Here is a 13,258-nt window from a genome sequence, read left to right on the forward strand (position 1 = left end):
TAGATCGTTCGATCGAGGCGAGGCGAAGGCGACACTTTACAACCGCACCGGTCGGCGTCTGGCGTAGGACTGTGCTCTTTTCTCCAGTAGCGACTCCAGTATCTTTCGGTCAGTATCGCAGTCAGTCGGAGAGCTAGTGGGGGCCGAGTGAGTAAGCGAGCGAACGAACGGAACGGAGCGGCCTTTTACAATCGCGAGCGACACAATGGAGCGGGGGAAAAAGCTCGCACAATACACCGTGTAGCAGGCCATTAAAAAGTGCACAGCGTGATCGACAACATAGTGGCCGCAGCATACGATCGCCGCTTGCAGTTTCGATCATTCGCGCGATCTTCGGTGTAGACATCAGCCCGACGTTCGAATGTGGCCTTTGCCAAACGGCCAAAATTGTGTGTCGCCATAAACCCCAATTTGGGTGGCAATAGGAAGGGCGACTCTAGTAGTAGAGGCAGCAACGGTGTGATCTAATGATCAACGGGAGCCTCAATTTCGCACTTGAGACATTGAAGCCTTTGAAAGCTGCAGCTCAACAGGTTATAAAAACCCTTCTGCGTCATATTGCTAGCGCGTGGTCAGCCCACTTCTGGGCCGCTACTTTAGATTAGATTTCGACGCGGTTTTCCGGAGTTGTCCGCTCAGAATGGGAGAAAGGCTGCACAGGCATTCCATTGACCTGGGCGTTAATGTGATGGTTGCCCATTAAAAGCTCGTTCACTCGGCTCACTAGCCCCTGGCCCCAAAATCATGAAAGAATATTTACGAGAAACCTGTGGAACGCGCACGCGTTCCACATTGGCACCGGGTCCGGTGTCAGATAAGATGCTTGATCACCGTCTGAAGCCGATAAGCAATCGGGGCATTATCGGGTCGCGCGCACGGATAGCAGCAGCCCCCGGAAAGAAGGGCGACCAATCGAGGCGTTTGATTGATACCGAAGCAGAGGGCAAGATTAATAAGAATTGGGCAATTGCTCGGCTTGGCCTTGTCGGAAGTAGTTGTACGCAGTACTCCCGCTATCGGGCAGCCTGATACGATAGTTGCCGGGACCGCTTGATTGAGATTGAGACAGGTTTCGTTTGATTTATGTTAGTAAAAAGGCAGACTTTGTTATCGGATGATATGATAAACCGTCCGCCATTATTTTGTTTTAGGGGGCAATAAGCCGAAACTATCACGCACCGAGAGAAAGGGGTCACTTAATGCGTCATTATGATGCCGCCTCACTATCAGACACCGCGTAGCAGGCGGCTCAGGGATAAAAAGGTAGTGACACTTTCACCCTTCCACGTGCTCGATATCATCCGGATATCCGTTCCATCGGGGAGCGAAAAGTTTAGCCTTGCGATATCCCGGACGTTACGGTCTTGAGTTGGTAAAATGTTGTCACTCGGAGACAGCTCGTGGACGCCTTAATGGTCCTCCTCATTAAATGCCCGAAAAGAATAGCATACGTATACCTTCGCCAATTCACAAATGACCTCATAAACACACTCCGCACTCCGTCCGGTCGGTAATTTGTGCGGCAAGTTGACGCTCCCAGGAAGGTTTTACTTATCGTTTCAGAGAACCGGTCTTGTCGGTTAAATTTCGTCGTCAGTAATTACGGTGGCGACCGAGGGAAACGAAACCGAGTTGTGTTCCGCGGAAACTGCACCTCGAACAAAGGAAACCAAAGCAACGGGAGCAATCTGGCGCATAAATTATCTTGATGGCATTTTTACAAATATGATAGCAGCAGTGATAAAACAACATACTTTGCTGGGAAACGCAACCAAGGACCGCACAACACTCAGGCTCGGGTCGATAAATTAACGCCACAGCCAGTAACTTCAGGCGACGTTTGAAACTGGTTCATTCTCCGTTGGGTGAGGCGCATCGGATGGTGAACCCGTCATCGATCAGTCACAAGACTTAACTATTTTAGGCTATTCATTTATTATTTGAACAATTCATTTATTTCATCTACAACTGGTTAATTGGTGCAACAAGGAAGACGATTGATGTTAAAAGGCTACCCGGGATGTTTATTCAAATGTTTGTGAGAAATGTGGCCCTAAGGATTTCTAATAAAACAATCACAATACTACGGATCGTGTGCATCGCTTGTTCATCGCTTGTTTTAGTGCTCTACCAGCTGTTCCCGGCGTGCGTCGCCACGCCTCATTTTAATCTCATTTCTCGATGATCCGGCGTTTCAGAGGATCGGACTTCCTGGTCGGCTCCGAAACCCGAAAAATCCGAAATTTGACTAGGGGAGCAGGAGCGACTTGTAGGTAGCACCAGTGACTTGCATGCAATGTTGCACGCAACATTGTATGGAAGATTTGCTTCCAAAGCTTGTATGCAGTGTTGCACACACATAAATAAATAAATAAATAAATAATAATATTGCGTGATACTGCCAAACAATATTTTCGGCAATATTTCAATATTAGTGTGTGTGAAATATTTCGGATTTTTCAAATATTTTGAAATACTACGGATTGTGTGCACACATCGCTTTTTTATTGTTCCACTCGCACTATGTTTGATGGCCAATCTGATGCGCTCTGATGCTAGATGATGGATAGGGTGTGGGGAGGCGCAACGGGTTTGCGCGATTGTAGGGTCTGAGCCGAAGCCGGATTGGTCGTGCAGCCAACGCACGAGTGGAGCGTTTCGTGTATGAAAATGTCGCAATCGATACAGAACACCTGCTGGCAGGAACCGCACTCGTAGACCATTTTGTCCGTTACGGCGACAAACGTCTTCTGGCAGGCGTAGCAGTTCGTTGCCGGTGAATCACGCTGGCCCTGTTGCTGTGCCTGCTCAAGCGTCATTTCGTTGAAGTGTGGCACAGGGAAGAGATGATGAAAACTGCGCGCCAAATGCGGTGCCGAGGCGAGCGTTAGACCGCAGGCCGCACACTCCACCGGCAGCTCGCAGTACTTGCTGTAACACTGTGGACAGTGGTACCCGCCGGAAGTCAGCTTGGCCGGCTCATCCGCACTGTCGATGTGGCACATGCACATCGTGAGCGGCGGTTCCTTTCCCATTTCCGTCTTGCCGTGCGGAAAGCCCATCTTGATCAGCGAGAATTCCTGCTGATTGCCCGCCTGCGGTGGATCGATGTGCTGCAGAAGTTGATCCTTGTAGTGTGCATCATCCAGCACCGCAGCGTACGTACCGCCCGTTTCGGTGCACAAAAATTTACAGATCCGTATCTCCGCCGACAGGGAAACGACCGAGCACCGGATACCTTCCGTCTTGAGCGTCTCGATCGTCACGTGCACGTCGGTGGGATCGCACGTCGTCAGGCTGCCCATGATGACCAACACTTCTCGGCTAGCGTGCGACGGTACCAGGCGCAGGGTTTTGAGTGCCAGCTCTAGCCCATTCTGGAGCGATGGTTCACCGGTCAGCTGGACACCGGTGTTCAGGGCGTGTACCGCTTTCACGTGCTTCCGGGACGTTCCACTCAGTTCCGTTACCTTTTCCGCACGCTTGGCCTTCATCGCGATCACGCCGAGCTGCGAGATGGGGTTCTGGTCGAAAAACTCCTCGATGAACAGTTCCAGCAGCTTAAGCGAGCAGATGAAGCGCGTTGGCTTCAGATCCGGAATGGTCATCGCTTCCGAGCAATCGAGAAGCACGTACAAGTGGCGCATCATGCCCAGCTTACTGAACCCCCGTTTCATTGCTTGCCGTTTTCGTTTCGCCTTCTGTATGATGTCGGTCACGGATCCTTCGATCAGCCCATCGTCGTCCTCCTTGATTGCTTCCCTGTTGGGCGCGGAAAAAGAGCGATTATTGCGAAACGGACTGAAGGGTTTCGCGGGAATGGCGCAGAACAATACGCACCATGTTTTCTCGTATCCCGTCTCCCACCGGTACTCCTTTGGATCTTCTTCATCGGCCATGTTGAGCGTGTTGCAGCAGCAGTTCCCAGATCAATCGGTCACAAAAGTTGTATTAATATTAGCAACCCGGCGATCGCTGCTTAAACTTCGAGCTTTGTTTACATTGATCCCCGCTCGATTGACGTTTCTGTGAAAGAGGACCCAAGTGGCATAAGGGATTCAGAAAAAATCAAATCATGCAAGCGTTACGTGTTGAGAAAATAATTACTAATATTGATTACAAATTAACTTTTAGATGAAGAAAATTGCAACCATCGCAATGGTTGCAAATGAACGACCTAATGATTCGATAATATCGAACAAAAACGGCCAAAACAAATCTACTGCGTTACAGCGTTACGGTCCGTCATACACGCAATTACGATTCCCCTACCAATTGTCAAATGTATTTTGCTGCTAATCAAGTGATCCGGGAGTGTGGAGAATTGCTGGGCCAAATTAAGCGCTAAATAAAGTTATTTTTGCACCAATTCTGGCCGTTCGGTAGCTGGCAATCGCTTGATCAAAAGCCCATTAAGTACGATGGCTTCTAAGACGGTGGGAAAGAAATTCAAGTGGGGTCTGGATTTCAACACCAAGTAAGTGCACCGGATTTAGCCCAACCACCTGCCTGTGTGGATGCGTATTTTTGTGTTTCGCTCACATCGTTCCCTGGTTTTCGTAGGCCCCGAAGCAGCACCTCGGAAATTCCGGCCCCTCCTGGCTACAATCCGTCGGCAGAAGTGGCCAGCAACAAGGTGGCGAATCCCACGGACCAGAGCCATCTCATATTGAAAAAATCGTGGGAAATCGCGCTGGGACCGATCAAGCAGTTTCCGATGAACCTGGTCATCATGTACATGTCCGGAAACTCGATCAGCATCTTCCCGATCATGATGGTGGTGATGATGTTTATACGGCCGGTGAAGATGATGCTGTCCACACATTCCACATTCAAGGTGATCGAAGGCGTATCGGCCACCGGGCAGAAACTAGTCTTTCTGCTGGGCAACCTAGTTAACATTGGGCTAGCGCTCTACAAATGCCACAGCATGGGACTTCTGCCAACGCATGCCTCCGATTGGCTGGCGTTCGTGGAGCCGCAGGCCCGGTTGGAGTATTCCGGCGGCGGCATTTCACTGTTCTGAGTATCACCACCACGCGCACATTGATTCCGGTTTTAGTGCATTTTGTGAAATGTCTGTATTTATTTTCCTCTGCTGAACGTACCACGTGATGTGTGGTCAAAGAAAATAAAAAAAGGTGAAACAAAAGTGGCGCGTCTAATACATTGAGCTCGGACGAACAAGTTACACTAGACAAACAATTTATTCATCGCATAGCCTGGTAGATCGCTTATAATAGTAGTGCGCCCGTTGTAACGATGCCGTGTCTCTACGGCTTCTTGTACTGATCCGCAAACTCTTTCGCCTTTTCTAGCAATTTGCCCGGTTCGTCCACTCGAGGAACCTGTGGTGGCAAGAAAACTCCAGTAAATCGACATCGGGCGCACAACTGAACGAACGATTCAAATTACCTCATAATTTTGCGAAATGTATATTCCGGTGTAAACACCAGCTCCGAAGGTTACCTGTGTGAATGCGGGAGAAAACGCAAAAAGGACAATTTAGTCAACAATCCTAGCAGGTCATCAGCTGGTCATCATAAACTATCCCCGTGTTCACAGCTAAAAATAGGTTGCCACACGGCAACTTTACGAATATGCTCCATCCAACCGGTGGTTACGCAACCCGAGGGCCTTAATATTTCTATTCTGCACTATCAAAACAAACAAATGAAGCCTATTTTCTGGAACTTACCAAAAACTTCAACATATCCGAGAGCCCGAATGAATCCACTTTGACAGATTTGCTGCGACACAAACGATTCTCAACCAAAACGTTCCTGAACGCACACACACACTCTCACAGCTTGCTTCGGAAAAAGACGCGAGATGGCATTTTTTTCTGCTCACATTTTTTTTTTGTTGAAAAGTGGCTGCGTGCTGCGATGAATAAGGACTGCTTTGGTTCAATTCAAACGATCGTTATTTCCCACCACAAATATCACAAAAGTCCGCACGGTCGCGATTTGCTTCCTTTTATTATTCGTTTGCCACTAATCGATAAGCTCTCTCCGTAATTTCGGGTTCTATTCCATCTCATTAACGCTTCACTTCAGTGTTAATCGATTCCGGCGATGTGAATGTTCCAATTTTCTCTTAGTAACTCGGGTTCTGTTTTGCACTAACTGTAAATTAATTTAAAGAAACAAATGCTCTCACCCTTCCTCCTTATATTTTGTGGAATATTTTCTGCTCATAATGTACCTTCCGTTGATGAAGATGACGCTGATAATAAGTTAGAGAGGAAGCAGAAACCTAGTCTCACTTTGATCAGATTCCTTTTGCCCAGCCAGTTCGCGTTGTGTGTTGCTATTGTGTGTGTTCAATGGTTCTTTCTCTATCTCCCTGTCGGCCCCACTCTGCATTTGAAAGCACTGAGCGCAACTGAATGCAAAGCAAAATAAAACGGCCAACCACTTTCTGTTGGCCACGTCCTCCGTTTCCCGAATCCAAATGAGGCGGACCGACGACTTTCAGAGGCTGGGCTGGGACTGGACAGTATTGAAGTTAATCACTGATGCATCCTTTATCTTTGCTGTGTTTTACGAGTGTCTGTGTGTGTTTTGTTTTGTGAAAGAGGAGCGTCGAATGCAAGGTTTATTCCTCTCCAATGTGTGTCGCGGTCGCGACGACCTGCAGTAATCCACGTGTTAAAAGAGTGTCCCTCCTTTGTGTTCATGCCTCAAGGTGTTTGGCGTTTATTTCTGTTTGCAATTTTCCTTCATTATAGTTTTTTGTTTACCTAACATTTTGTCTCGTTATCTGTAATTATACATATATATTTTCCCTCACTGCGCCTGCCTGCCTGCCCCCGGGGGGCTCACGTCTGCGTCCGTTTGAATGTCGTGTACGTTGCGTTTTTGGTCACGTGTACGTTGTGTGGTGTCTGGCGTCTGTCGTTAACTTGCATCGCGCGCTCCGTGATGCTGTTGCGTTCTTCTCCTGAAGCAAACGTGTCCTCTTTGTGGGCGGCAAATGTTGTCGAAAGGATATAGGGCACGCAAAGAACGGAATAAATGGTGCAACGCTGTAAGTGGAATTATGCTAAGGTGCACCACCGTGCGTGAAAGTGTGCATGATAAGGTGGAACTAGCGCGCTAGAACTGCCATGATCAGTTGCTTCCATGGGACATTTCGGATTCTGTCTAACATGAAGCAACAAAAGCTTAAAAAAGGGAAACAATCGTTCACAACATTAATGTTTTGCATTACATGATGTTTCCGCTATGGTAGGTCTCTATTTATCTATCGTTCTATTCATCGGAGTTTCCCTGGGCACGGTCGCCGTCGGGGATGAATGGGGAGTGTATTGTGGGGTGCGACTTTATTTTGATGCGTTCTAGATGTTTGTTGTGTGTATGTGGGGAGTCCAGATCGGAATTAAACGATGATTTGAGGATAAATATACATTTAGAGACAAAAATTAATGTCCTTTCGCATACCACACCACATCGTCTACATCGCTTGCCCGTTCGGGGAAGGCTTCTCGGTGTCTTCTCTTGTCCTGCCATCCAGACCGGGCCTCTAGGGGCGCATCCATGAAGGTGCCGCGCCTCCAACAATGTGCATGCAAAGAGCGTCTTTCGTTCGTCTGCTACTATTTTACATGCCTTAATCTTGATGGTAGGTTGTGTTCCATGTGGATGTTTTGCTTGTCCTTGCGGTTGCTGCTCACCTCTGCCCTGCGGCTTAATCTTTATTATCATTATCTTTAACACCGTTTAGTCCGTAGTCCGAAGTCCGAAAGTGAACGTCCGTCCGTCCGCGTGTGTTTGTGTATAAATGTGTATACCCCGTCGGTGTCGTCCTCCCCGTGATCATGATGATCGTGTTCAATCTTTGCTCCTGAGCATCATCTATTTATTCCTTCATTTCGGTTCCAAGCGCGCAAAGAAGCGTCTTTTGCGCGGGCTAGAAATACTTTCGGCCAACTAGTGGCTGAGCAGAGCAACACTGACATTCTAGAACCGCGATTCGCAAACATAGCTGCTAGTGTTCTCCGCCTTTCCGCCTTAGCTACTACCTTCATTCACCAACCCACCCACACACGCCGATCGATTCTGATGCACCATTCCATTCCACAGCTTCCTGTCCTCTTACACCTACCCATTTGCGCCACTCTGACCACTCAAAGAACGACAGCGGAGTCCCGTCTCAAAATATGGATGTTTTTGTTTCTTTGCAATGATGTTGAGGCCGCCAAGACCCACCGTGGTGAGGATGCGCAATGACCTACTGCTGCTCCTGCGGCTGCTGCTGCTGCTGCTGATGTTTTAGCGATTGGCATTTTTCAGCTGATTGGAAAGCCAATCGAGTCCCTCGTACAGACCATCGCCGCTCGTTGCGCACGTTGCCTGAATGTACCAGTTGCGGTTTCTTAGCGAGTGCAGACCTAGCTTGTCGGTGATTTCTGCTGCATTCATTGCGTTTGGTAGATCCTAAAACGGGAAACAAGACCGGTTAAAATTGACTAACTATATCCAGTGGATGCGTAAGTTACGACGGTAACGGTGAACAACACTTGCCTGTTTGTTAGCAAATATCAGCAGAACAGCATCTCTGAGCTCATCTTCGGCCAGCATTCGCATCAGTTCTTCCCGTGCCTCGCCGATACGTTCTCGGTCGTTACTATCGACGACGAAGATAAGTCCCTGGAAAAAGAAGAAGTGTCGGTTAAACGCTGCCTTCTTGCCAGGCTTCGAAACCGTTGTACTTACTTGTGTGTTCTGGAAGTAATGCCTCCACAGGGGCCGGATCTTATCCTGACCGCCAACGTCCCATACTGTAAAACTAATGTTTTTATATTCTACAGTCTCCACGTTGAAACCTGCAATTTGAAGGTAGGAGAATGCAACTGCCGTTAAAAGGAATCTTTCTTTCTTTCCAGTTCCCCCCGTGCATACGTACCAATAGTAGGAATCGTTGTAACAATTTCACCTAATTTTAATTTATACAGGATCGTAGTTTTACCGGCAGCATCCAATCCGACCATCAGGATTCTCATCTCCTTCTTGCCAAACAATCCCTTGAACAGGTTAGCGAATACGTTACCCATTTTGTTGTATAATTGTTGTTTTGTTTTTGCTCTTTCTTAAGAACTGCTTTCACTTTATGCGGGGTCCGGCACGGTTCCTTTGTTGCTTCTTCCCGCACACTCTAGTTCTCTTCGGAAGAGGGTCACTACTACTTTTGAAGCACACCAGTAAACACGTCGTCACAATGTCACACTTTCGCCGCAGCTCTTATCTTTCTCCTTACCAACGATATGGATTACTTCTTAAACGTCTAGAATAGCTTCACGCGGACCAATAGTATTGTTCCGTCGTGAAGGGGAATGGAATGCGTCAGACAAGCAACAAGTAATACACTACGTATATATATATATGAATATATATATTTGCGGACTTCACAGTTTGGCGCTGACAGAGGACATCAGCGGCCGTCTGTGATGTTTATCGCACGGAAGAAGTATCGCTACGGCGGAGTGTGCAGGATGCGCTAACTGTCGGCCCTGATTTCGCGGCTTCTCTCACGTCCCAGCTACGGGGAACTTGCTGCGTTGTTGGTTACCTACGGTCCCCGTTGCTAGTGGCTAAATGTTCTGAAACAGGTTAACCAAAAAAAAAACGATGGCATATTAGAGGATCTTTCACTGCAAAATATAAATAAAATATTGTGGAATGTTCAGACGAAACTTGGATTTTTCATTAAATTTATCCTATGGAACTCGAAGAACTATCGAAGCCCTTACGGCATCTGTTAAAGATGAATTGCTGTGGCTGAACGTGCAATTGAATGTTGATGCTACGCATCCCAGACTAAAAGGAATTTGCCAAGAGCGTTTTTATCACGCGTTCACGTGACTAATGACTGGGACACGTCGGAAAGCGTTAATGTGCCTTTCCTCTTATCGTTATCATATCGTACCAAACGATACACGGTCACTAAATCAGGACTGAATGAAGGACCGATTACTTGTGGTTTGGTTTGAACCAGATGGGGCTGAGCTTTAGTTGTTTACCAATCAACTAAAGCTGCTGCCCGCCCGTCGCTTGTAATTTAATTCCCTATGCGCCCATGCTGCTTATGCGTTTTGGTGATCGATCGATTCGCCAGAAGTGCCTGATCTATCCACGCTTCCCCTACAAAACGCATACACGCTCACGCGACCGAAGCAAATGGAACCAAACGCCAGCCCCATCATCGTGACTCAATCCGTCGAAAATACAACTTTTTACCGGTGACTGGAAATGGAGAAAGCAGCCGGGACCCGTTTTGAGTGAGCATAATACTTATGCTACCGCCGCCACCAACACATGCATACTGTACACCTTGCGTGCGTGCGTTTGTGTGTGTGTGCACACGGCCTACTGATGCTTCTAACCCGTTCCTCTACTTCGGCCCTTCTTAGTCACTCTCTATCTCGCTCTCTCCGATCGTAGCATAATGGGGAGGCTCTTTTCGTCGCCGGCTGACTGACACAAGCGCAAGTTCAAACTTTGCGGTACGGGGAGAGAGAGCGGACAGAGAGAAAGAGAGTAAAGCGACCACGGAGTTGGAGCTTGTATTCGCCGACCTAATCTGTTTTTCGGTCGTCGTTGCCGACGGGGCTCTGCTGCTAACCGCTGAATGCTTGTGGCTACAATTTGTTAGTTTTCTTGCGTCCCGTCCTATTTCGTGCAACTTGCTCGCGTACTGACTCCACTCGCGCGATGAGCACTGCTTCTGTTGTGCGTATGTGTGCGCGCTAAGAGGAACTTGATAGTATCCACTGATCGGCTTGCTGGTGATTCAGCGCAACCTAAACGCCAATAAGGAAGTCGATCATCTCCTCTGCCACGAAGAAATGGATCATATTTTTCCGATTGTGTCGAACACACCAGTGAAAAGTGTGTTCAACCTCATAGCGGGAGAAAAGTAGTAGGCTGCTTTGCTGGCTATGTTCGAAAACCCTCGTTTACTGATTTAGTAGGTAGTTGACCACTCTATCTCGCCCGCATTCGTATTTTTCTGCAGCACACGTAGCAGCTTCCATGCACTTGTTCCGCTTTTTCAACTATGTACGCCCTGGCGTGGCAGAGAGTATTGGCTCTTCCAGCTCAGAAACTTTACTTCGGCCTCTCTCTTTCTTGCTCTCTCGCCTAGTCCTTCTCATGGGCCGTGCATCTCGTTCTTCCGTAGCGAGCATTTTTGAACACGTCAAAGGCGGCAACGGCGAGTGAAAGAGAGCGTTTGATTTTTTTTCAACAATTATCGGCCCATTGGAGAGCTACCATATTTTTCCGAACTCAACCGCACCTTTTCCATCACAATGGAACGAGGATTTACCACCGCGAACACTGATCTAACATTTTCACCATCCAAAAAGCCACTGCTGGTAAACCGTGTTCGCCTTTACCGGGTTACTGTACCAGGCTGAATCATCCAGCTCGATTCTTTGATAGAGCGCCGCGCACACAACGCCACCAGGCAAGAAGCGAGAGACTGGAGCGGCACAAGGAAACACACGGTGACAGCGCACGGGCAAAACCTGGATCGGTGAGGATGACTTGGTCCAACTGCGCCTGGCGTACAAGCGCTCATGCACACATCCGACGCACACTCCGGTTTTCACTGCCCCAACGGCTAGCGAAGGCTCCGAGACACACTGTACAGACACCAGCAATGGCGAACAGGGCGAACGCAGAGCGGCATTATCTGTTTCCTTCCCTCAATCGCTGACGACAGCACCGTACAGGGCAGGCAACGAATACAACGAAGAATCGTGAGAAGAAGCTCTACTGCTCCGCAACTACCGTCCAAGATGGCGACCCAGGCTCGCCTTCGCACTCTCGCGTCCGCGTTCGTTCGCTTTTTCCAGCCCAACCATCACCGATCGGACCAAACTAAATATCTCCTCGCCATGCGGGTGGGTTCCGGGGGCAGGGCAAAGAATTTACTATTGTTTCACTCACGTACTTTCTTAGCTATTCACGGATAAACCACAGCGCTCGCGTTCTGTCGACCTGTCCGTCGCTTTTCGCCACACGAATTACTTTCTTTGCAGAGGAAAAAGAGAATCTCTCAATTGTGCGCTCCAACACACACACACGGCTGGACGGCAAACACACACACGCGCGCGCATAGGCAAGCAATCAATTTCGCCCGCTTTTTGACAGCTTCCCTGAAAATGAAAAACGGCCCGACTGCCACGTCTTCTTCCAAGACGCGTGCAATCGAACGGCGAAACGCTTCGGTGGCGCCCCACTGTTTATCCTTCGGAGTTCGTCACTTTGCCAGGCATTGGACGGCATTGGATCCTTTTTGATTCCGGTACAATGTGAAGCGGAAAAATTGCATGTTGAAACACCAAATTGTGGCTGACAAAATGAGATTAAAATTCGCCAGACCACAGTAATCGGTGTGCAACGTTAGCTAGCCTGAGTTATCAAGTAATTCGCACAACCGTTCGAAAAATCCAAGCAATCACCTCATCAATTGGGAACGGATTTTGTGAGACCGATAGGCGAAGGAGATTCTTTCAGTCGATACAGGCCTGCCACAATCCGTAGCAATCAATAATTTGGCACTATTTGATCTGTTTAAGGTGTGCAATCTTTGGTAGTCAATAATGTAGGTTCAAACGGAACGGAACAGAACACTCTTAAAATCTGCACCATATTGCACGATGATGAAAGGTGCCGCGATGGATAGTTTCAATGTGGCACGTCGGTGGCTTTGCCACACACCCGCAATATCCGCCTGGCAACAGCAACTTTAGGACAAACTTTAGCAAAACACCTAGTAGCCAGAAATCCCCTCTCACGCGGTCAGACCGCGACCTGGACCTGCGAAGGATTTATTGTTTATACACGCCCCGATCACCACACCTCCTCTTCTGACACGCACAGCACAGTAGAAAATTTATGTGTTTAAACAAACAACACCAAACATCCGATGGACAGTAATCCTTAAAGCGCAAGAGGTACGCAGTTTTATAGCTTTCACAATAATCCGTCGGACACACGTATACTGTTCGGAGAAAACGGCATCCACGTAGCCAAAAGCCACACGGCTTGTTCCACCGTCACAAAGAACGCTGTTTTTATCCAAATTAAACCTTTAATCCCGCGCAATCCTACACCTTCGGCCTGTACCGAACTGAAAAATGCACTCGTGAAACCTGAAAACCAACCTTTGTGAACTACGGAATGATGAACGAATCTCAATGATTTGGATGTTGTGATTCGGCCACTCGGAATGAGACGAAATGACG

General features: G+C 48.2%; 3 protein-coding genes across 7 annotated transcripts; 1 reads left to right on the top strand and 2 right to left on the bottom strand.

Annotated features, from left to right (window-relative positions):
• Nucleotides 1-2,523: 2,523 nt before the first annotated feature.
• LOC128267485 (general transcription factor IIH subunit 2) lies at nt 2,524-3,976 on the bottom strand. The gene is made up of 2 exons (XM_053004324.1): nt 3,841-3,976; nt 2,524-3,762 (listed from the first exon to the last, which is right to left on the bottom strand). Exons 1-2 carry the CDS (start codon nt 3,897-3,899, stop codon nt 2,556-2,558), a joined length of 1,266 nt encoding a protein of 421 aa, XP_052860284.1. The 5' UTR covers nt 3,900-3,976; the 3' UTR covers nt 2,524-2,555.
• A 337-nt stretch (nt 3,977-4,313) lies between these two features.
• LOC128267229 (ER membrane protein complex subunit 4) lies at nt 4,314-5,146 on the top strand. 2 transcript variants are annotated; one of them, XM_053004029.1, is made up of 2 exons: nt 4,314-4,477; nt 4,564-5,146. In XM_053004029.1, exons 1-2 carry the CDS (start codon nt 4,422-4,424, stop codon nt 5,024-5,026), a joined length of 519 nt encoding a protein of 172 aa, XP_052859989.1. In that variant the 5' UTR covers nt 4,314-4,421; the 3' UTR covers nt 5,027-5,146. The 2 variants fall into 2 exon arrangements, with proteins under 2 accessions (XP_052859989.1, XP_052859990.1); XM_053004030.1 differs by having other exon boundaries at nt 4,573-5,146.
• An 824-nt stretch (nt 5,147-5,970) lies between these two features.
• LOC128278260 (ADP-ribosylation factor 1) lies at nt 5,971-13,225 on the bottom strand. 4 transcript variants are annotated; one of them, XM_053016947.1, is made up of 6 exons: nt 11,962-12,025; nt 9,574-9,604; nt 8,911-9,297; nt 8,721-8,830; nt 8,529-8,654; nt 5,971-8,441 (listed from the first exon to the last, which is right to left on the bottom strand). In XM_053016947.1, the coding sequence occupies exons 3-6, from the start codon at nt 9,056-9,058 to the stop codon at nt 8,277-8,279; spliced, it is 549 nt and encodes a 182-aa protein (XP_052872907.1). In that variant the 5' UTR covers nt 9,059-9,297; nt 9,574-9,604; nt 11,962-12,025; the 3' UTR covers nt 5,971-8,276. The 4 variants fall into 4 exon arrangements, with proteins under 4 accessions (XP_052872907.1, XP_052872903.1, XP_052872904.1 ...); XM_053016943.1 differs by lacking the exon at nt 11,962-12,025 and adding an exon at nt 13,178-13,225 and having other exon boundaries at nt 8,911-9,604; XM_053016944.1 differs by having other exon boundaries at nt 8,911-9,604; nt 11,962-12,027.
• Between the last annotated feature and the right edge of the window lie 33 nt (nt 13,226-13,258).

This window comes from Anopheles cruzii, chromosome 2, assembly GCF_943734635.1.
Source record: "Anopheles cruzii chromosome 2, idAnoCruzAS_RS32_06, whole genome shotgun sequence".
In the NCBI taxonomy this organism is placed as follows: Eukaryota; Metazoa; Arthropoda; class Insecta; order Diptera; family Culicidae; genus Anopheles; species Anopheles cruzii.